Source organism: Nelumbo nucifera, chromosome 4, assembly GCF_055504915.1.
Source record: "Nelumbo nucifera cultivar China Antique chromosome 4, China Antique-T2T, whole genome shotgun sequence".
In the NCBI taxonomy this organism is placed as follows: domain Eukaryota; kingdom Viridiplantae; phylum Streptophyta; class Magnoliopsida; order Proteales; family Nelumbonaceae; genus Nelumbo; species Nelumbo nucifera.
Window position 1 is genome coordinate 54,119,933 of NC_142652.1, and position 25,100 is coordinate 54,145,032.

At 34.6% G+C, this 25,100-nt stretch overlaps 1 protein-coding gene across 2 annotated transcripts; it reads right to left on the reverse strand.

Annotated features, from left to right (window-relative positions):
- Positions 1-2,759: 2,759 nt before the first annotated feature.
- Positions 2,760-22,813, reverse strand: LOC104610108 (serine carboxypeptidase-like 35). Of its 2 annotated transcripts, XM_010276581.3 has the most exons (8): positions 22,464-22,813; positions 21,056-21,163; positions 20,712-20,900; positions 20,296-20,384; positions 13,106-13,384; positions 11,808-11,944; positions 8,583-8,675; positions 2,760-3,118 (listed from the first exon to the last, which is right to left on the reverse strand). In XM_010276581.3, the coding sequence occupies exons 1-8, from the start codon at positions 22,756-22,758 to the stop codon at positions 2,854-2,856; spliced, it is 1,455 nt and encodes a 484-aa protein (XP_010274883.1). In that variant the 5' UTR covers positions 22,759-22,813; the 3' UTR covers positions 2,760-2,853. The 2 variants fall into 2 exon arrangements, with proteins under 2 accessions (XP_010274883.1, XP_088759388.1); XM_088903262.1 differs by lacking the exons at positions 2,760-3,118; positions 8,583-8,675 and adding an exon at positions 10,486-11,252.
- Positions 22,814-25,100: the final 2,287 nt, after the last annotated feature.

Here is a 25,100-nt window from a genome sequence, read left to right on the forward strand (position 1 = left end):
CACCTCTTTGAGAAGCACGAGTCATAAAACAAAGAAGGTTAACACAAATAGGAGGTAACAAGCTAAGAAATTAAAGTAGATCCCCAGCAACGGCGCCAAAATTTTGACGGGTTGTCGAAGCCCTCAAAATTAATGTTTGTCCCACAATAAATTTGTAGTAGTAGTGGTACTAGGTCAAATCCCACAGGGAGCTAGGGAAATAATTTCTCAGACAAGTGTGCAATATAAAGAGTGGGAAAATTAAATAATTAAAATTCAAAAAGAATCAAGAGAGCAATATCAACTTAAGAGAAATCAGTCTTACCAAATTCTGATTCAAGGATTCGGATTTAATCAATTGGTCATCGACCCTAGGTAGACTTCGGTAGTCTTGCAATTCAAGCATTTAACCTTAGATTTATTTGGATAGCCATAATAAACCTTGTGTTTTCCTAAATCAGCTGATCAAACCCAGCATTCGATCAACATTTATCACTAATCGACTGGGTACGATAGCGCTCCATATTAACTAGTGATAGCATTAAACTTTGTGAAAATAGTTAAACCAAAATAACAATAATTGAGATAGCTGCAATTATCGAATCTTGTTCCATTGATTCCCCTTAGGTTAAAACATGTCAATACATTGGTCAAAGGCTGTCACGAACAATTGACCCAGAAAGATATTAACCTATTTGCTACTTGTACCACTATTCGTGACAATTGCGGATCACTGAACCATGGATAGCAGTAGGAAAATCAATATTAATTAATTTATCAGACTAATTAACATTAACATCCATAGAGAATAAGTACAAGAATCAACGAATACTTGAATTAAAAAGAAAGAACTTGAATTAAATACTGAACCTCACGATGACACAATCGAACATCCCCCCCTTGAACCAGAAAAGAAAAGCTTAGCTGCTCATGATTTTCGAATCCTCCATGCTCTGCTTCTCAGAAGGCCGAACTGATCTTTCTTGATTGATCGAGTGCTTCAGAGATTGAGTGATGCCTCAAGCTGGTCTGCCCCCGCCCTTTATATAGCTTTAGGGAGAGGGTCTCTCTCCAACTCTCTTTAGGAGATTAACTTTAAAATTAGAAAGTCCTAATTATATCTAATCCTATCCTATCCTATTTAGTAATCTTAATCTCTTATCTTCCTAGGATTACAATTGGAATTTAAATCTGGTAAGACTCTTCATTCTTGAATTCGAGTTGGGCTTCTTTATTAACATGGGCTGCTACAAGGCTTTTCTGCGAATTGGGCTTCAGCTATGAGCTGGGCTTTACTATGAATTTGTTCCGACTTTGGGCCCAATTTTGACTTCAATGCAGACCGAATATGTCAAAACCCAAAACACGAGAGTTGTGGATTTCTCCCTTGTCTTTCCAGTGCATCTTGAATTATCCCAATCGGAGTCCGGAGTTGAGAGTTATGCCCCGATTACTAAATGGTGCCGAAACTGTGCAAAATCATCCGATTAGCCTTGTTTTCCTCCATTTGCCTTCTTGCTTTTCCTGAATCGAAATACAAGATTAATGAGTCCAATTAAGTGATAATTTAATGTAAAAAAATGAATATTTGGGGATAAAAATATGATACTTTTTATTCTCATTAATAAGCAAATGCAAATCATTGCCTATGTGATGCCGAGATGTTAACTCGAGCCAAATTCAAGCTCAAGTCTCTAGATCAAATCAAGTTCAAGCTTAATGGTTTATTGGTGAATTGGACTTGAATAACTCGGTATTTTGGGTATTTTGGCTCGGCTCAAATCAAACCCACCTCTAACTATATATAGTGCCCTATGTGGGGTTACTAGGGTGGACTGTTTCCTTTGTTGAACCACCTAGGTCATATCTATTGGACAACCTTGCTAGCCTTCGTAGCAAGATGATAAATGTTCTCTAGGTTTTGACAAGGCACCTGGATTTTGGCACAAGGGGTTGTCTCTCCTTCTATGTTGGGTGATGGCAATGGTCATTGCTTTTGATCTTGCCGGCCATGGTTGATTTTGACTATAGTTTCTTTTACAGGTGTAGTTATTGAAGGCGGTTGCTAGAGATCTATGGGCTTTGTCGTCTTTTGTGGCCTTTCCCTTGTCCTTTTACTGCCACTTTATGTTTTCCTTCTAAACTATTCTGTCATTTGTCATTTTGGTGAATGGAGATGTGTTGAATTGGTCATTCTGTTGGTGATTCTTACCTCACTATTTGTTGGTTGCAAAACTGCTTTATCTTCTCGCTTGTTCAGTACTACTATTATTTATTTTGTTCTTTCTAAGAAATTGTATTTCAGTGTTTTGCTTGGCATTTTTGCCAATTCTTTATATATGTATAAGTTTCTTTGTTGAATGTCTTTGACTTTCAAAAAAAAACAGACATATAAAGCATATAACAAAAACATGTTTCCATTCTTTTCTTTTAACTTTTAACAACTAATTTGTTTTAAATCAACTGGTTTTGTTTTGTTTTTGTAATAACACTACTGGAAAATATCCCTTACATACTAAATAGTGTTTTGATGACAGAAACGTTAAAAGAATATAACACAATAATTATTTACACCATTTACAAGTGCATCAACGACCACACATGCAATATATTGTGAGTTTGGATGATCTCACACACAATATTCCATATCTGTGGTCCAAAATGCACTTGCTTCTAGTACAAGAAGAAAATATTGTATCATTGCTGAAATAATTTTTTCTAAGGAATAACTTCGAATCAATCTTTTTTATTTTTTATTTTTTTCAATTTGAGAATGCATGGAAGGAAACAAAATTAATAATGATTCAGTATTATTGTTTATGTTTATGACAATTGAGAGAGAGATGTAATGGATGGTCTGAAGATCAAAAAGACTTAGGAAGAGGAACGAGAGGGTGGCAAGGATTTTGCAGAGAGAAAATGTGAGAAGAGAGAAAGGGACTGTTGAGGGGCCAAGACAGGGACCTGGTGACCAGCTCCCCTCACCGTTGCAAACGTCAGGCCGCCCTCATAAGTTACCACCCACCCTGCTACTTGATGCCGGTGGAACCACGCCCTCCATCCTTCTCTTATCTTTAACCCCATCTCGTTTATGCTGTATCTTGTAGATGTCACCGGTACCCGCCCATCCATGTCTCCGCTGTTGGTTTTTTTTTCATTTTTTAATAAATAAGCAGAAAAAACAATAACAGTTAGAAATATATTCAGTTCAAAACCAACATCCAGTAGAATTTACTACAAAAGCTATTAATTTTTTGAATCTTGACAAGTTTCATGCATGTAAGAACTAACGGTCCATTTCCGGGACTAGAGTCTAGAATTAGAATCAGAATGGTTTATTTTGATTCTAACTGTTTGTTGGGTGGAATTAAAATCTCATGCCCATTTTTGGTGGAATGGCATTCGCCTATTTGAGAGAATGGTCATTCTCTCCCCCTCCCTTAGGAATGAGATTCTATTCTAACTGATTTTAATTCCGATGCTGGTTCCCATTTGAAGCAAATAGATTATGGAAATAGACCATTCCGATTCCAATTCTGACTGCAAACCAAATTGACCCAAAATTTTTTGTGAAGCCCGATGTAGCTTAGAGACACATTCTGTTTGTATAGTTTCTTTTCAAGGGGTTAGGTTACATGTCCTCCCCTCCTAGGCTATTTTCATGGTTGTTAACAAAACCTTTTACAAAAAAATAAAAAATGTAAAGATAACCAAGATCTATAACCAAACGGATTATGGATATATACCATGTGAAAGGATTTTATTTCACTATGCATAAGTTTAATAATATTTTAAATGGATCCATTAAAGTTTTCTTTTGGTTCTGTTTGTTTTCAGTGCATATCTGAATAGAATACAACATAATTAAATACTAAAAATTTTAAAATAAAATACAAAAAAAATAAAAAAAAATAAAAAAAAATTATATATATATATATATATATATATATATATCTAACATATATTAGTCATATTAAGCAAATAAGTGTGATAAATAATAATTATTTTTATTAATGATGTAAATGAAATACAAATTTTAAAATTGATTTAAAAATGAAACCATTTTCCTATCCAGATGGTGAGTTAATGATCCAACCTTTTGGACCAAATAGGCCAGCCCATGATATCATAATTAAATAATAAATATTTAAAAAGATAGAAATACAAAAAGAATACAATAAAATTGATCCAAAAGTACTTGAGCACTTGAGCACATCTTCAATATTATATATTCATCACATTAAACAAAAGTAAATGTGAAAATAAGATTTGTTTTTAATAATAATGAAAATGGAATACAGTAAAATTGATCCAAGAGTAAACCAACTTTTTATCCATACAAGCAACAGGACAACGGTTCAATTATTTAGGTAAAATGGGTATTTACCATGATGTAATAATTAAATAATAAAAATTAAAAAATTAGATAGAAATACAGTAAATTGAAAAATTTTAAAAATATAAATCCTTTTTATGTATTTGTCATATTAAGAGTATAAATGTAATAAATAAAAATTATTTTTTACCAATGATAGAAACAAAATACAAAAATCAGGGAAAAAGAGAATTAGTGTCTAACACTAATTAGGTTAAACCATTCAATGGTTCAAATGGTTAAGTCACCATATTGTTGGTCAAGCTAATGGTTTTTTGCTAGTAAAAAATTAGATGATAAATGGATCCAAAATACTAGTTTAATGGGGTCAACTAGTTGACCAGTTGATTTGACCATGAGATAAAAAGCACTAATAAAAAACCAATGTTCTAAAAATCGAACAAAACAGCATTTCCCTTATGCTCAAACAAGTGAACTTTTGATGTTATAAATTAAATAATAAAAATAAAATATAAAAAACATTATAAAATTTACAAAAAATTAAGCATATCTTTACAATACACACTATTCTTCGATTATTACATGGGTTTTGATGAAAACATTAAAATTATTATTACTATTATCTCTATTTTGTTATTATTGTCATTTGAAACTATCACTTACAACGCATGTTACCAGTCATCATAAAAAGCTTTAAAAAATTAAAATAATACCCATTGAATGTGTCATACAAGCAAGGGTCATACGATCAATATATAAAAAAACAATAGAAAAGAGAAACAAGAATAAGAAAATGAGAGTATCATCTAAGAGATGGTATTTTCTTCTGACCATAATTTAGAGATCCCAATAAAATACGAACATGCCAGTGTTTGAAAGAAAAGACAAGACATCATATCAATTGGTGTTTAATTTAAAGCACAAGTGGTTTACATTTTATTAGGGGTTGCATGTGATCAGTTCACAGGAAACTTTTCTGGTCATCTTACGAATTCATTTAGATAAGCCTTTGCTTTTGATAGCCTTGGGCTGTGGGAAAAGAAAAATGAACCAAAAAGTGTTTTCACAGTTTGGCAAGTATTTGCGTTAAAAACACACACAAACACAATTTAAAGCTAAAGCACTATTAAGCCTCAAAGCACACAACCAAAAATTGGGGCTTTGCTTTTGGGATTTGAAAGCTTTAAGTTTTCTAGGTTTATCCGAGTGCAATGTATATAAGTGTCTCTTTCCTTTAATATATAATATAGAATTTTTTAGGTATATATGAAATATATATAAGATATTCTTCTAAGGATAAAATTCTTTAGGCTACATTTGGTTGCAGTGCAATTTTATTTGCACTAATACAAATGCAGGGGAGTGCAAATAAAAAAAATGCAAATTCTAGTTTAACTTTATTTTGGTTTTACTTTATTCTGATTCATGTCTTTATTTACTTCATTTGTATTTGCAATAAAAAAAAATAAGCTAAAATTTAAAACAAAAATAAGTCAGAATTTACACTCAAATCATTTACACTGTCATAGTTTGCTTCAGTACAAATTTGTTTGCATTGCAACCTAACACAGCCTTAAGAACTTTCCCTCAACTCTCTTTTTTTTTCTTATTTTCCGTCAAACTAGAATCAGCCCCAGCGTTGAGTTTATCAAGGTTCACAAGTTTAGGTATTGACTACATGCCTTTCATGGTGTCTGGTGCAAAATGCTTTCTCCCACCAAAAAATATATATATATATATTTTACTGAGCAAATTTCATGAGTGACTCATGGAATTTGCTCAATAAAAACTAGGGATGGCAATTTACCCTGTAAAATCGGGGCCCCACCCCACCCCCAACAGAGCGGGTTTCCCCCGATCCTAAATAGGGACAGGCAGGGACGGGGAAAATATTTTTTTCCCCAAACCGAAGTCGGGTTTTGTATATAATTATCCAAACCTGTCTTGAACCCGATTTACAATTAGTAAAATATCTCTAGGTTTAATATTGATATTTAAAATATCTCTAAGTTTTTCCTAAACTTTTAAAATCCTAGAATCTCATAATTCAATTTTTTAAGTACCCCCCCCCCCCCCAAAGTATTATAATTCAATTCCTAAAATACCTCCAAATTCCTATATTCTATGTATAAATTGTCCACAAAATAAATAATTTTTAAGTAGTTGCCTTGGAGCTGAAAAAATTCGGGGATTCCCCATCCCTAACATAGAGTGGATGCCCCACCTTGAACCCGCCCCACCACCAGAGATTGGACAGGAATGAGGCAAAGTATCTTGACTATGGGGCGGGAACGGGGAAGGGGTGCCCCGCCCCGTTGCCATTCCTAATAGAAACTTCCCAAGAAAGAAACTGCACTACATATAAACTACCTAGGGCTGAAAGGATCCAGAAGCATGGGAGTTGACAAGAAAAAAAAGGCGAGTGGGTGGTTTAACCTATCTATTGCAACTTCACTTTCGCAATTAAAACTCCCTCATTAATATGTATATATTGAACTTAATTTGTCCAATTAATGATTTATATATATATATATATCATGAAAATCTGTAGAGAAATGTCAATAAAAGAAACTGCAGATTGCACAAAAATTCTTTCTACAGTTGGACCACTCTTTATCGATCCTTTGGTGTATAGACAATATTAATCACTTATTGGAGGAATCTTTTGTGTAATTTGGAGAACTATTCTTCTCCTTCACTCCTAGCTAGCTCATATAGGTAGGGCTGCAAGTTAGGCTACGTTAGGTCGGGTTGAGGCCAATCCTAGCCCAACCCTATCCCAATCTTAAGTTCTAAATCCCCAATCCTAATCTTAATCCTACCCAACCCTAACACTAACCCTAACCAAATTCCTTCAACCCTAACCCAACCCAACCCAACACAAGGTCAAATTTGGATTGGGCCGGGCTTTGGTTGGGGCCAATCCAACCTTCTTAATTCAACTTTCATTACATATATTAATCCTATGTTTTATTAGTATTTGTTTGTTGGTGTTTTTTATTAGTTCTTGAAGTAAAAAATTCAGAAAAAACAAGTGTTTGGAATGACTAGTTTACTATGATGACTTATAATAGTTCTTTTATGGGGAGCAAGCTATGCGTGGCAAACAACTGAGAGGAGATCAAGAATAAATTATTCAGAAAATATAAAGTATGTTATCAAGGTTTTAGTATTTCCAATTAGGATTAAGTGAAGTGATTATATATATACTATAGAGTCATGTTCAAGTTACGTCCGATTGCCCAATGGATCAACCCTAACCCAACCCGAAATAAGTCAGGTTCATAAATTTCAACCCTAACCTTAACCCGAACATCAAATTGACAACCCAACCCAACTTTTTTAAATTGGATTAAGGTTGGGTTTGGACTAACCCAGCCCAAAATTGCAGCCCTACATATAGGCAAGGTTCAAAATATCGACCTGTATTGGCCGATACGTATCACTCTGAGACCCTTCCAATACGCTCCTACAATGGGTGTATCGAAGGTCTGACCAATTCAGAGGGTAGAGAAGACCTAAACTGCCCCCTGAACCGGTTGCAAAAAAAATATATATAATAATAAAAATGTGTATTGATTCGCCCACTATGCCCCTAACGTATCGATATTTTGAACCTTGCATATATATAGATAACTGAGCTTCTCATGTTATTGCAAAATATGGTAACATCTCTACACCTCAAGACTTAGTCTTGAAATATAATGGAATTTTGACCTTTTTCTCCCGAAAGGGGGAATAGGGTTTAGAGAACCAACCTTTCAGCTCGTCAACTAACTTTTATTAGTCATCCGATTAACATTTTAATTAATGGATAAATTATGAAAAAAGTAACATGGACAATGGAGATCATCTTATGCTATGTTTATTTTAATAGAAAATAAGACAAAAACACAACTACCCCTCAACTTTCTATTTTATTATTTTCTTTTAAACCAAACACAGCCTCAATGTTTATCCAAACCTAACCTATTCCAATAAGTCCTCTATAAATGTCAGACAGTTCTTATCTGCAGAATATAGGGACCTTCCACTGAATATGTCTCACAAATCTCACCTAATAGCCAGACCATAGCTTGACGAAAAATCAAAAGAAAGGACAGAAGAAAAATCATATTCACATGATATTTTATAGCGTGTTCTACCATACTCATTTCTACCGTCAAGACTTACTACCACTACCTGCAATTAATATGTAAGGTCTAGAGAGCTTACCAACAATGACTTTATTACTCATAGATGGGGGATGAGGGGTTCATGTACATACCTGTAGATCCAGACACGCAAACCCGCATTTAAGAGCTTCCGGAGGATAGGAAGTATAGTGTCCGGCGAGTCATTCCATTTCCTAATAACATCACTGCACAACAAGTAAATAAATAAATAAAGCCTTCCCTGAATAACAGTTCATCTTTTTTAATTTAAGACCCTGTTTGGTTCGTAGAAATAGGGGTCTCGAATTAGAATTAGAATACGTTATTTCAATTTTAATTGTTTGATTTGGATGAAATTGAAACCTTATCCATTCTTGTTGGAATGACATTCTCTCATTTGTAGGAATAGCTATTCCTACCCCTTTCTTGAGAATGACATTTCATTCCTGCTAAAATTTCTATTTCCATTTTTATCTGAACTAAATAGACTAATTTGTCAAACGGACCCTAATTTGTCATATTTTATTGGCAAGTGGCAACTATTAACGAATCCAATTCAAGACTAGCTCCATTTTACATGTTATTTAGAGAAGCTCCATGGATTTATCAAATTGTCCATTTACACTAGCTCAATCTATTATATAATAATAAATAAGAAAAGTAAAACTTTCTACTCTTCTTAAAAAAATATAGCCAACTAGAATTTCCCGATGTTTTGGCCAATGTGTAGTAATTTTGAACATTTCTAAATCAGAAACAAGCAATATTGAATATTTATTTTGTCCCTGGTAAATGGAATTTACTACAGATGTTCCAATTCAGGCTTCAAATCTCCAACCTAACCTGAAATATTTCTAAAGAAAAAGGTAAAAGCTCTCCAATTACAAACATTGAGTGCCACAAATATTTGTGTACGAAGGGTTCAATTATCATATAAAAGAGGTGATCAATCAGGTGGTATTCATCAAATTCATAAGGGTGTTTTGATTGGTTAGATCTATTCCAATACGATATCTTTCCGATATCATATATTTTCCTGTACATGAAATAGGAAACCTTCCACCTTTCATTGTGTCCCACATAATAAATCATGTGGTATGAATATGATATCAAATCATGTCATGAAGCAACAAACGGTTATAGCTAGGAGCTTAACTATAGCTTTTAGGGTAAATTTCTGAAACTTTCCCTAAAGTTTTTGATCGTTGTTAAAACGTCCTTTAAAATTTGATAATTGTAATTATCTTTTCTAAACTTTTTAATACAATTGCAAATAGGCCTCTTAGTAAAATCCTCTAGAAAGAGGTGCGAAAATATCCGAAATACCCATGTAACTACTATTGAGAGAGGCTGATTTTTACATAAAAATAATACAAATCTTATGAATAATAAAAAAAAGAGAGTTTAAAGTGGCAGTTTTACCTTTGAGTGATTGATATGAAGGGCAAAATTGGAAAATAAACCAATTTTGAAAAAGAAATTGGATGGACTCAGGGTAGTGATTGATGAGCAGAAAATTGGAAAATAAATATTTTGGTCAAAAGTAACTGCTTAGATATTTTAGACATTTTTTGACTTATTAGAGGATTCTAACATAAGGGGTCTATTTACAAGTTATAATTGTGTCAAAAAGTTTAAAAGAGGTGATTGCAATTACCAAACTTTGGGGTTGACAATTTCCGAGTTAAATGCCCCCAAGTTCCAGCTTGTTATCGTCCTTTCTCTAGCCTCTACTTCTTTTAAGTGACCCAACATAATAACAGAACTAGGGCTGTTTACGGGTCGGGTTGGGTCGGTTTATTGGTGTTTTTCCAACCGACCCGACCTGGTCGGTTTACCTAGAAATGAAATCGAAACCGACCCAGTACTAAGTAAAATCGACCTGATCGGTTTGAATCGGGTTGGATCGGTTTGGGTCGGTTTTGTGAATGATTCTTTCGGTATGAACGGTAAAGGATTCAAGTCTAAGAAAACAAAGGCTGGATACCTAAAAATTAAAAATGATTTGATGGATTAAAACTGATATTTTATATATCAGAAATTTTATATATAATATGTATATTTCTGAAATAAAGCTGAAATAGATATATATATATATATATAATATCTGAAATATATTATATATAATATATATCTAAGTCGGTTTGGGTCGGTTCGGTTTTGATTTTCACACATGAAAACCAAAACCGAACCGAACCATCGATTTATGTTTTTTTGTAACCCGAAACCGACTGATGCTGAAGAAAAACCAACCAACTCGAATTGGATCAGACCGGATTGATCGGTTTGGTCGGTTTGGGTCTTGTTATTTATGGGCCAGCCCTAAATAGCCCATTAATAATGATTCTATGACATTGTATCTTTGTCTTCTACTAAGATTATTCTCTAATTATATCCTTTACCGGGCTGGCCCATAACTTGCCACATGTATGATGATAAAACCTATCTAACATGTAGGTCCAATTTTGACAGTCCAGATCACCTGTCAACAAAATACATTCCAACCCTCTATCAACATAATCTCACACTGCACGTTTATATATGATAAGTCCCATTTTTATGATATACCTCAGTCTCATAGTGAGATATGCAATGTTATATCAAATTGGTAGAGGGTTGAAACGTAATGTATTGGCAGAAGATCCAAATCCAAGTGACAATCACTTTTATTATTTTGAGCCAACTTAAAATTAATCTTGAATGCAAGCAATAAATAAGAGAGAGAGAAAAGAAAGAAGTTATTTTCGTGTTTCCAGTTCATTTTGGGCCCGGCTGTATCTGATCTGCACAACAAAACAAAAAAAATTTGGCAATAAACCTTACTTTATCATACAATAGCTATGCTCCAAAGCAGTCCAGAGGTTTTGACTTTTGTGGCCCCAAACCCTAATTTTTTTTTCCATTATTGTAGGTACTAGCCTGGCCCCAAACTCTATCACATGGGGCCGATCTCTATGTATTTTTATCATTGATCAGCCAACTTCACTGCACTACAGCCATGGTATGACTCCGAGATTTCTACAGATAGTACTGTTACATACACCAGAGTCTTACCGTGTCTGCAGAATGCAGTGGGTTGATATTTGGAGTGCCCACTCAGAATTCCACCATTTACAACTTCCAATCCGAAGGTAAAAATGTTAATGACTATAGCCATAAGTGTTTTACCCTTAGGACCAGCTTAACATTCTCACATGAGAGAGTAGTTGTCATCTCATCACTCACGTCACCGCTCTTTTTATGGATGGAACATTTATTGAAGATCTACTACTGACCCACAGACAAAATCTTTTCTCCTGCATTTATTAGATATATAAGATGTGGAACTACATACATACCTGCATGTGGTGTATGGGTAGGTCAGTCTAGTAATGTTGGCGTGTAAGGCCCTCTGTACATCTTCTCTGTTGAAATACTGTTCCGTATAGTCTTCTGTACAAGGATCATAACCAGACGGCAGCTTACGCCAGAGGTCCTGAAATTAATACGCCGACGGTCGGCCTTTCAGCAACTTTTTACAGAACTACGCTTGTAGTAAATGTGATTAAACACTGTCTACTTTCTCCGCGTGACCGCGTATGTTCATCTGTGTTTTAGCCTGGGTTACTGAGGAGATCCGACCGGTGCATCTCACAGGGCGCCCCACAGCTCCTCCCGGCTCCCACCCGTGTATTGGGAAGATATCTGCCAATAATAAATACGGGAGATTTCGAAATGTTTTCAATGCACTGTGAGATGTGCATGTGAAGCGCCCTGGAGAAGATTACATCTGCACCCCACAAATGTCTCACATGTACATTTCAATCTCTGGAAATTACCAGTGAAAAATGTTTTTAATACAGGTTGGGATATGATGTAAGGCATTTGTGGAGTTCCCTCTGTGGGGAACAGATGTAGATTCACCCTAGAGCACCAAGTGATCCCGTTACTGAGCGCAGTGAGGGGTGCTACCAAACCGTGGTATTTTTTGAAACTGAACCGATGGTAGATACTGTTGTCTTTTGAAAAAAACCCCAATTAAAATGGAATCAAATCAACCAATTAACTGGTTGACCAGTTTCAGTTTTTTATCAATTCTCAATCTTTATATTTATAATATATATTTTACAAATAAATGTATAAATATAAGTACTATATGTGTGATATTGTAAATAATAAATAATATGAAATACATTATACATTATAAAATAAGTTATTATAAATTGATAATTATAAAAATAATACATTTACGTATATAATTTATATTATAATATACCAGCGTTTCCATTAACCACTGATTTTTTAGATTAATAAAAAACCAAATTATAAAGATATGATATGAAAAGAGTTTTGATCAATCAAAGCTCATCCATGAATTTTGATAAATGACATCTGATTCATTATTACATTTAAAATTCTAATTTATTGGTCAGATGTTTTTCCGATATCATATCTTTTCCATATCAAACTACGTGAAAGCCTATTGTTAAAATTAACACCATCCTACGATACTAATACTAAGGATATTAAAAAATATTAAACTGATCGATTCAATTAACCAAACTTCTCCATTTGATTTTCTCCATGTGGATCTGTTTTCAGTTTTTTTACGAGCAACCTAGTTACTGGGTTTATCTCAAATAAGTAATTGACTCACATGTTGGGCAAAGAGCCGAGGACCGATGACCAACTTCCGTGGTCTCCGATCAAAAGAATGGAGGCAGACCGGCGTGTAGATGCTGTAGATGTCGATATTTGAGTAAGCTTGTAAGAAGCCTTTGACAGCCTTACTGCAGTTGCTTGTTTGCTTGTTGTGCTTGAAATCACATTCCTTGAGAATGGTGTGGTAAAGCTCGTCTGAGATGATCGCATGGCTCCAAGCATACTCAACGAACCCAACTTGATCCGTTCCATCATTAATAACGGCATTTCCTATCTGAATTTCCATTTTACAAATTAAAATCCGAGTTAAGAGAGAGAATATATTGTAATTTATCTAAATAAAAATATCTTGTCAATGAATTCAAGTGGGATTTGACGGAACAAATTAAAGTTTGGCTTCTGCTATTGCAATCTATAAGGCTGATTGGTTTGAAAGAAAGGATAGGGAAAGGAAGGTAAAGATAGTTTTGACTTTTGATTTATAAAAGTTTGTTTAGCAAGCCTTATGGTAGTTTTGACTTTTGATAGTCTATGTAATATACTAAGGGCCAGTTTTTTATTGAATTTTGAAAGGGAGAAATTTGGTTAATGGGTTTTTGATTTTCATTGAGTAAGAGCTTTATGTGTTTTTTTTTTAGATTTATTTGGGATTCATGGAAAATTTATTTTCCCTACATATCAACTATCCAGGTAAGTGATACTCATTTCTGAGGTGGATAAATAATTTTTTCACATGAGGAAAAGTTGGCAATACTTGGATGGAACAAAATTGTCCCTTCTAATAATGGCCTTTTATGGCTAAAATGGTCATTTTCTTATTTACTTATGAATAAAAGAATATGGGTAAATGTACTTATCTAGATAATTTAACTTAATGAAAAGCCAATAGACCCTAAATGTTGCTTTGGGATTGCATGAGTGGATTTGGTGTAAATTCCATCATATAGTTGCCCCAGTTCTCTATAAGGCTATGTTTGGTTTGAAGGAAAAAGTAGGGAAATGAAGGGAAACGTAGGAAAACCTATACAAGGCTTGTAAAGGTTTCCCTACTTTCCCTTCCTTCCCCCACTTTTTCCTTCAATCCAAACACAACCTAAATGAAATGGTTTTTGATATTTTAAGAAATTATTGAAATTGGAATTGAACTCTACTCCCACCCCAACTCTATGGAATTACCTAAGGTCAATTGTTTGCCTCCCAGCTGGGGGATTACAAATTCACCAAATCAGGTAATTACACACTCAAGGAGTAAAACAGGCTATAAACAGGCTGCATGGTACAGTACCATGCTGGTCCAACCATGGCCTGCAATCATGGGCTGGGCTAAATTGGAACTATGGGTTTAGATCCACAACCCAATAGGGCTCATGGCACGGGTTTGTGGGCTAGACTAGCACATCCTGGTTGTGCTAACACACATGGCCCACAAAAATATAACCATTAGGCCCCTCTCCAATGACTATTTTGGGGGATGAAAGTGACATAAGTGTCTTCCAATAACTATAAACAACTAATTTGGAGGGACATTTGTTTATTTAGGCTTAGGAGAGCAAAAAATGACTTAAATGCTCCGAACAGTCAAACAACTAGTTTAAGGGCATTTTGGTCAAGTGGTAAATATCTTTTCAAAAACCAAAGTATCCTCCCAACAACTATAAATAGTTAGTTTAGGAGGGTACTTTAGTTAATTCAATTTCCAACTTCTATAAATACTCTTATCCTTGCTCATTTTCATCATAACAACAATCACTCTCTCTCTCATATTGTCATACTCTTTCATACACTCTCATAATCGTAGTCTCATACACTCTAATACCCTCACATTCTGTCTTACTCTCCAAGTCTCACCTTTCTTTCAACAAAGAGGGCTTACTCAAGTGTCTCAAGTTGGCAATTTGGGAGGTTTAAAAGTTTCATTTGTTGAACTCAAGTTGAAATGTTGGACTAATAGAATGGATTATTAGGTAAAGAGTAATTATTTTTTTTTAAACTTTAGTGTTTTAATATTTTAAATTTATTAAAATGGTCAACTCTTCTCAAACTTTTTAAAAGACCACAATACCCACCCAACAACTACACATAGTTAGCTTAGGAGGGTACTTTGGTAAATTTAAAATTTTCCAACTCTTATAAATACTCTTACCATTGCTCATTTTTATCATAACAACAACCAATCCCTCTCATACTCTCATACTCTTTCATACACTCTCATACTCAGTCAAATACACTCTCATATTCACTTATTTTCCAATTCTCAACTTTCTTTCAAGTTTCAATAAGAGAAGAGACTTGTTAAAATGTCTCAAGTTAGCAATTCGGAAGGGTAATAAGTTTCATCTATTGAAATCAAGTTGGGATACCAAATAGACAACTTGATTACTAGTTAAGGGGTAATTAACTTTTTCTAAATTCTAGTGTTTTTAATATTTTACATTTATTAAAATAGCAAGTTCTTTTCAAACACCCTTTCTTTATGGCCATGGGTTCAATGAAGCCCAATCCCAATATGATAGCACCAATGTTGGTGCTAGTGTTATTACTACTAATGCTAGTCCTAGTGATTCTAGGGTAAACAAGAGAAAAAACCAGTGAAGAGGTTGAGGGAGAGGGAATAAGAGCCATCTACAAAAAAAATGTAGAAATGATTTTAGTTACCAAACCAATGGTGGCATTGGACATTTAAGAAGATATGTGAAGAAAACAATGATTCAAATCAAATACAAATTACACACGCATCTACCGTATTTATTTTTAATATTCATAAGAAAAAAAATGAGATATACACTTGCTAAATATATTTTACATGCTTAGCAACCACTTTAATTTTCTGAAGTTCCTAGACTTGAAAATTTTTTACAATCATCTATAAATCATGCTTTTAAAAAGTTTCGATAAGTATATAAAGAAATGTTGCTCTTAAAATTTTTCTTTCATATAAACAAGAGTTCATTTCTATTTTTTCAACTTCTACTTCTAAAGTTTCACTTACTTCAAATATAGTTATATTTGTATTATTGGGGATTTCATTAATGAATCATGACTTTTTCACAAAAAAAAAAATAATAACAATAACTTTTACAAGACTTGAATGACCACATACTTGTATAGCAACTGCTACTAGTATTTGAAATACTATATGTATTTGTGGTATTGAAAATAAAATTTTCCTATTAGTTTTGATAATGCTAACACCAATGGTGTTGATGTAAGTATTTTAAAATCTCATTTAAAGCCTATTTTAAAAGGAAAATTGTTTTATATTAAATGTACATGTCATATCTTAAATTTATGTATGCAAGATGGTTTGAATATTATTTCAACACATATTACATAAATTAGAAACTATATTTTGTTTATTAAATCTTTCATTTCAAGAAAACAAGATTTTAGAAATTTATGTCTTCAATATAGAAAAAAAATATAAAAGATTTATTTTAGATGTTCAACATAGGTGGAATTCCATCTATTCTATGTTTAACATGTTTCACAATGAAAGAATTCCCAATGATGCTATAAGTGATGATGATTGGAATATGGCCTTATATAAAAGATTTTTTTACAACATTTTTATGATGCTACTAGCATTTTTTTTTCAAGTGTTTATTGCCCAACTTCATATACATTACTTAATAAATTATATGTTATAGTGATTATTTTGTAAAAGATAGAAATGTCAAAATATTATTGAAATAATGGAACATAAATTTAAAAAAAGTATTGAAAAAATATTTCTCCTTTATATTGCATATCTATAATATTAGACCCTAGCATTAAACAGACTAGTGTAGCTATTTTACTTAACTTTTACCATGAAAATATGAAACTAATGTTAGATTAAATAAAAAAGAAACTAGTTCTTTATTATCTCAAATGTTTAATTTATATTGATCACATTTTGGAAATTAAAAAAAAAAAAAAACTTGTACAATGCCACCATCTTAAAACTACTAGCGGTAATACATCAAATAAAATTTAGTATAATTAGGTTAAATCAGGCAACAATTAGTTACTAGCCTCTCTTCTTCATCAAATTCATTTAATGAACTTAATTTTTATTTTCAAAGTAAAATTATCTTATACTTGCCACCATGACACGTGATCTATTAACTTCTCCGATGTCTATAGTTGCATCGGAGTCTTGTTTTAGTGTATGTAACAAGGTATTAAATGAGATGAGAAGCTATAAGATAGATAAAACTCTAAAGATGTACATTATGCCTCAAAGATTTGGTTAGATGCAGAGGGTAGACTATAAGTTCAAGGAGGGCATGGCACTTTGTCCAATGGATCACAAGAATATGTAAATTAAGGAGGCGGAACCTGAAGAGAAGAGTAAAGCCGATATTCAATAATTGTACAAAGTTTTTAATATTATTATAAATTTTGCTTTTAATTTTATTTGTAAGTCATTTGTGTTTTTTTATTGCAGATTGTTATTTTTAATTTTATTATACTATTTTGTTCCAATTCCATTGTAATTTTTTTTAATTTTATTTTATTATTTCATATATGAAATTATGAACAATTTGTATACATTAAAATTCATATAGGATAAAATTATAAGATTGTATTTTCAATTTGTTGTCTATCTTATATTCTTGTTAAGTTTTTTTTTTATTTTTAATTATTTTATTTTATTTTTCTTAGTAATAGCCTCCAACACTTTAATTTTTCATTATTTTTCAATTTTATCTTTTTAGTAAAAAATGCTGTCCCACAGGTCATGCCTGGCCCGACATAGGCCTATGGGCTGCAGGTCCGGGCTCTTGCCAAGCTCCCCTCGCTACGTACAGTTTCCTGCGTGGCGATGGGTGGTACAAAAATGTGGGCACTACACCTCTCTCCAATATTCTTCCTAATTCTCATCTTCTGTCATCCATATATATAAAACCTACCCTTGTTTCACTTTCACCAATAGTCCTTTCCTATTTATAGATCGAATCTAAATGAAAATCCATTCCACAACCCTATTTTGCACGAGATCACATTAACGCCCCCACAGACACTTCACAGGAACCGGACCTAATAGGCACAACATAATTAAATACGTTAATTGAACATTTGATAAATATTTTCAGTTTTAATCTTTTTCAATGTATTTTAAGAGACAAGTGTAAAAAAAAAATTTGAAATATTCATTGAATGTGCCTATCTGATCCAAACTGCACTGCATATTGTATTGAAAATATCTTTGATACTTGTCATTGGGAAATATTTATGGAACCCTAATGTGAACTCATTTTGCACATGCTTTTTGCACGTGTTTTCCATCTAATTTACGACTATCTACAGACCCAATTACATAGACTTTGGGTCTATATTATGTGGCCCAACTATAACGGGGTTGGGATCGATTTTTGTTCTTCTAGAGTAATTAAGACTCTTATCCGATTTTATATAGGGAGAATGACGGTTCAGGCTAGGGTCAGAATTTGTAGGCCCAAAGTACTATTGGGGTAGGTGTTAGTTCGGAATTGATGTCAATTTACAGGCGGGCATTGATGTATAGAGTGTGGGTTGTTGATATTTTGAATGTTTATATCTCTGTAGTGAAAATCAGAAATTTATATTGGGCATATCCATACTTTTTCGTTATTTATGGGCCCATTTGGCACGTCTTTCCTTGTGGTCTTTCGGCTGTTTACAAGTCGGGAAGACTGAAAATCGGTCTATTCCCGTTTGGCACACGGAAGATATAGCCGCTAAAAGATGGAGTGCTGAAAAGATGCAAGAAAACCTATTTTGGGCTGATTTCGGAAAACTCCAAATGACGCTTCTCACATCTTTCGCATTTTAATTTCACATGGAAAAACCCAAAATAATACACAAAAAGATGCACGCTTGCCAAACGGTCTTCGGGCTGCCCAAATCTTATGTCAAAAGTTCAATGCATATTTTGACTATCAAAACTACAAGATCTTCTCAAAAAGACTTGTAAAATGGACCCTATATATACCCAATAGTAGGGTTGTACACGGGTCGGGTTGGGTCAGTTTATTGGGGTTTTCCCAACTGACCCGACCTAATCGGGTTACCTGAGGTGGAAACCGAAACCGACCCACTGATAGGCAAAACCGACCTGGTCGGTTTGAGTTGGGTTGGGTCGATTTGGGTCGGTTTCGGTTTTGCTCTTGTAGTCAAACCTTATTTATGAAACTTGTCTCACATTTGGTCCAGTGTCAACCTTACTAACCCCTATTCCACTCAAAAAGCTTTTGTATTCAATAAGACAAAAGACAAAACTGTTTTATAGGACAAAAGTTATCAATATTCAATATTCAATAAAACAAAAGTTAGAAGACAAAAGACAAAAGTTGTCAATATTCAATAAGATAATAAAATAGAAAGTCAAACTGTTTTATAGAAAGAAGGTTGAAACATTTATATTTAAAGAAACTTTCTAAATTCTAATATAGGTAAAAGAGGACACCTAATTCTAATTGTAATTGCCTAATGGGTTGCCTATTTGGTGTAAAAGACTATAGAAACTAGGATAGATATAATTTAGTTAAGTAGGAACTAGAAGATAGGGTTGTTCTAGTTCTAGTAGAAGACTAGTTAAGTAGGAAACTAGGAACTATTGAACTAGTAGAAGACTAGTTAAGTAGGAAGACTAGTTCGGTTCGGTTTCGGTTTTTACACAAGAAAACCGAAACCAACCCGATATTTCGGTTTATAAATTTGCCCAACTCGAAACCGACCGGTGCTGATGAAAACCCGGCCGACTCAGGTTGGGTCGGTCCGGGTTGGTCGGTTTGGTCGGGTTGGGCCTTCTCATGAACAGCCCTACCCAACAGTATTTTCGGCCTACAAATTCTGACCGGCTGAACCGTCATTCTCCCTATTTATTTTCCACCACAAAAATTACTAATTTTTCTTATGATATATTTATAATATTATGAAATTATGATGTCAAAATGTGTCAACGTGGATTTATGGTCAGAATTACAGAAGTATAACCGTCTATATCAGATTACAGACCCGTTCTGATTCAGAACCTGTTGACCACAATTATTTATGGATCAGCTGGCTCTACCGGACCCGGACCCGGAACAGGGCCGACCATTTGACAGCACGAATCTTAATTACCATTAAAAAATTAAGGGAACACAAGTACACAAGCAAGTGGGTGGGTCCATAAAAGTATTGACGGAACTTTCTACATTGTGAGAACTGAGATCTTACCATTAGACCCTTGAAATTAATGTAAGCTTCTTTACTTGCTCCCTTGTTTCTCTCGTAAATGACTTCAGCAAGCTGGGGAACATAATGACCTGAAAGTAATATAAGTGAGAGAAATCAACCACATCCTGAATTAATAAATAATAAAGAAATCAATAAGAGAAAAAATATATTTTTTATTCCTTCAAGTTCTTTCTCTTTTTTCTCTTCTTAGAAAAAAAAGAACTGAAAAGTGTATAGGACTTTCTTTTTCCTTTTCCGAGTTTACTTTTACACAAAACAAACACGTCTTAAAAAAGTTTAACCCAAATACCCAATCGAGTATCTTTGGTTTTGTTACCTTTTAGTGCAAAAATTGCAAAGCAATAAAAACAATAACCAAATAACAACTGATTAAACAAATAAATAGTTCAATTTACCGGCATAACTCTCTCCGGTGATGTAGAAATCATGGGATTTAAACGCCGGGAACCTTCGAAACCATCCGAGTAAGAATGCATATGAATCATTAGCTGTAATTTGATCTCCTAGTGTCTGTAAATCCGCCGATCTGTTTGTGTATGAAAACCCGACTCCGACCGGTGCCTCAACGAACAGAAGATTTGCAACTAGGATATTTTAACATTAAATAAGCAAATAAATAAATAAACAATAAATAATAAAATCCATCTGGGAAAAACCTAATATTTAATGTCATTTATAAATAAAAATGAATATAGCAAGGTAATAGTTTAAAGGCATAAGAAAGGGCCCATGTGCCTACCTTTGTTCCAAGAGAATCTGTTGTATATAAGCTGTGAGCGATTATTTCTGATGAGAAATGGGCCCAGTTCTTGGGCCGCACCATATGCGACTGATGAGCAACCCGGTCCTGCATTTTCCATAACAATTTTTTCTTTATTTTTCGCTGAAACATTTTCGACTATATTTGTGTTTGGGAAAGAAAAAAGGTAGATCTTATTCGTGAAACCAAACGCTCCAAAAAGATTAGCCCTTAAGTCTCTTAACCGTAATACCGTTAAAATGATGCTAGCACGGCAGAAGTTTCTTTAACCGCTCCACAAGGTAAAAAATAAGCAAAAAAGAAAGGCAAGTAAGCACCACTGCACCAGAAACGTACTGCGGTACCATCCACGAATGGGTCCCACCGATCCAAGCCATCCATCTGAGGCTAAGCAGATTCATCCAGATGGACAAGACGATACAATGGGACCTATCTTTTCTTTCTGAATAGGCTCCGGCGCCTGGAGGTGGAGACCGTGGTTGGGTATATTGTTGGGCTTTATTCTCAAAAAGACAAAACAGATGGAATAAAACTTCCCCATCAAAGACAAAACTGGAAATCGCTTTTTCAAAACTGTTGCTTTGCCCCCCCATCCCTCAGTAATAACTAAAACATCATTTACAAAACAACAGACCTTTAGGCTGCGTTTGGAGGGAGGGGGACTTCTGATGACCGTTTTGCAGCTTATTCTTTTTAAAAGCCAAAAGCACCCTCAATTGTCATTTGGTGATTGCTTAATCACCACCAAAAAGACACAAAATCACTTTCAAAATGAAAAAAACAAGGTTTTTAAGCCTTTTCTTTTAGAAGAAGCCGTTTTATTTTTAAAGAAAAAAGCACCTCACCAAAAAACACAAGTACTTTTCTAATCATGACTTATTTAAAAAATACTTATTGGGAAGCCCGTTATGGGAAGAGGAAACCCCCCCAAACACAGCTTAAATCTACGCACAACATAATCAGGATTAGACGGTTTAAATGGCACCATTCTGCATCAAATTGACGTCTCAGATTAAACGGCTCCGAGCAGGCCCCATCGAATGAAAAGCAAAATCCATAATCTTATCTTTCCCGATACGGTTGGTAAGATCACTTTGAAATCAATTCAAACGTTGCTCGGTTTCTTTTCCATTTGGTAGAAACGACGTTGCTGGGCTGAGTTTTGAAACGTCGAGGACCATCTTGTTGGGAAACAGAAGGTAGAGTTGTCCACTAGCTAACAATAACGATGAACTGCTTCTTGCCTTTAAAGATAACGGTGACTATCAAAATTTAGGAAAATTCCTTCTCCGAGAAACAAGACTTTTCTGTGTGTGTATGAGTGTATCACAGTATCAGTGTGTTAGAGAGAGAGAGAGAGAGAGAGAGAGAGAGAGAGAGAGAGAACCTCCGTTGAGCCAGAGAACGAGAGGCTTCTCGGCGACGCCGCCTTCAGCTTCGAAGAACCAGTAGAACAAGGCCTTGTCGTCTTCGGGACGGAGTTTGATATACCCAGCGTAATGCCGGAAATTAACCGGCGGTTGTCCGGGCAAACTCGTAACTCTATCAGCTTCTCGAAGGAAGTCTTCGTCGAGCTTCTTTCCCTCACTTGGAACCCCGGCTGTGACTGAAAAGACCACCAGACCGAAGACCAGAATCCGAATTATAAACAGCCGGAACCGGAAAATCGCCTTTGACGTCATTCCTCCGGCCCTACTCAGATCTGTTTCCAGCCTCACTCAACCTTCACAGAAGTGACTGAAAATCTCTTATATAGCAAATTAAAAGAATAAAGAAAAAGAAAAGAAACTGTTTTTCTGACTATTGGATTGGAACCTTATGACAATTCCAATTGATAGACGGCGTAGATTAAATACTGGGCTAACCTACCGTTGTATGATAAGACAAGCATAACGGAAATAATCCAAATAATCCGATAAAAAATTCGTATTTTATTTTTTGTATTGTTTATCAATCGTTGGCGCACATGAAGCGGATTGTCGGGCTTTACAGGACAAGGAGTCACAAGCATGCCAAAGTGGAGTGGCGTGCGTTCTCGATATTTTGAAATTCCGAAAATTGCCCTACAGCTTAAATCTAATTACGATAATGCCACTAAACTGTTAATTCAACTTCCGTAACCGTAAGAAAAGGTTAGAAGGAAGGGAGGATGGAGTATTGATGTTTTATACCTGAAATGCCCTTAAAATTGTTTTATAATTACTGAGGGAACCACTGTACCTTCTCTGTAAAAGGACTTCCATTCGAGCACTAACTACGATGTTGACCTAATCATTTATCTTGTCGGGTAAAAAGTTGAAATACTGAAACTGCCCCTATGGTACTTTTGCTGTTTTGCATTGCAGAAGTACTGGATTCTGGGGCGGTCAACGGAGCCCGACAGTTCGATACCCGATCCGATGTCCAATACAATTATTTTGGATTACCACATCCAATCCCGTTAACAGTCGAGTTAAAATTAACATTGGCAAAATAGTCTCGTAACTTCAGGAGGAGTGCCTCCTCACAAAGGGAGTTGTAGTGACCAGGCCCACTTGACACTTCACCAAAAACATAGGTCTCTGCAAAGTCGTAAGACCATGTATGGGGGGGTTGATGCCTACCCAGTACCGGAAGGTCAAGGAAGTTGGTGACCTGATAAGAGAGGAAATGGCGACTAAAGCCCCAGTGAACGGCGATCGTAACTATAATGGTCCTAAGGTAGCAAAATTCTTTGTCAGGTAAGTTCCGACTTGCACGAAAGGTATAACGATTTGGGCACTATCTAGAGAGAGGCTTAGTGAAATAGACATATTTGTGAAGGTGAGACTACCTTAACTAGAAGACTTAATTAGAGGAGATTAAATGAGGTGGAAAGTAATATTTGAAGTTACATTTTCAATCCTTAAAATTAGAGAATTATAGATGGATTAAATACACAAATACGGGCATTTTAGTAGTCATTAAACCTAACATTAAAGCTATAATAAAATGACTTTTATACTCTTCCTCAAACAAATAAATAGTGTCTATATAGTATAAACAAATTTGTGAAGATGCAGACTACTTGCACCTGGACACTATTTATTTGTTTGAGGAAGGGTATAAAGTCATTTTATTAAAGCTTTAATGTTAACTTTAATGTCTACTAAAATGCCCATATTTGTGTATTTAATCCATCTCTAATTCTTTAATTGTAAGGGTTGAAAATGTAACTTCAATTATTACTTTCCACCTCACTTAATCTCCTCTAATTAAGTCTTATATTTAAGGTATTAAATCCTATATTTTAAAGTTATTTTTCACTAATAAATGCTACTAATTAGATTTATGTCAATATTTTTAAAAGAATAAATCCATATCTATACTATATATAAAAGTGTGAATGTAGTGTGGAAGTTTTTTGGACTAAAATTACCCTTTATTTATTTGTTTGAGGAAGGGTATGAAAGTCACTTTATTATAGCTTTAATGCTAGCTTTCAGGGCTACTAAAATGCCCATATTTGTGTATTTAATCCATCTCTAATTTTAAGGGTTGAAAGTGTAATTTCAGTTATTGCTTTTCACATCATTTAATCTCATCTAATTAAGTCTTATACTTAGGGGTCGTTTGATTGCACTTTTTAGAGGTCTGAATCTGAAAATGTTACTTTTCAGACCTCACCCCTTCTTTGGCTTTACCTTTAAAATTTGTTTGAATCTTATTTTCATATCTGAAAATAATAGACCTTGGGCCGGCTCTTAATGCGCTTAGACATGTTTCAGAGCCGGTGCATAGTCCAAAATGTCCTTACAATATATTGAAAATGACACGAATTACCCCTAATAACCCCAAACCCAGAAAACCTAAATATTCGACCTCTCTCTCTCTCTCTCTCTTCGCCCTATCTTCCTGCCACTACTATTGCAACTCTCTCTCCCCCTGTCTTCTCTCTCTCTCTCTCTCTCTCTCTCTCTCTCTCTCTCTCTCTCCCTCCCTCCCTCCCTCCCTCCCCTATCTTCCCACGACCGCCACCATCGCTGCAACACGCAACAACGATGGT

Excerpts from the sequence above, each read along its gene's own strand:
- LOC104610108 (XM_010276581.3), bottom strand. The coding sequence starts at position 22,758 with ATGACGTCAAAGGCGATTTTCCGGTTCCGGCTGTTTATAATTCGGATT. Across the intron at positions 20,901-21,055 it reads CAGATTCTCTTGGAACAAAG|TTGCAAATCTTCTGTTCGTT; the intron begins GTAGGCACATGG and ends AAAATATCCTAG. Across the intron at positions 20,385-20,711 it reads CACCGGAGAGAGTTATGCCG|GTCATTATGTTCCCCAGCTT; the intron begins GTAAATTGAACT and ends TATTACTTTCAG.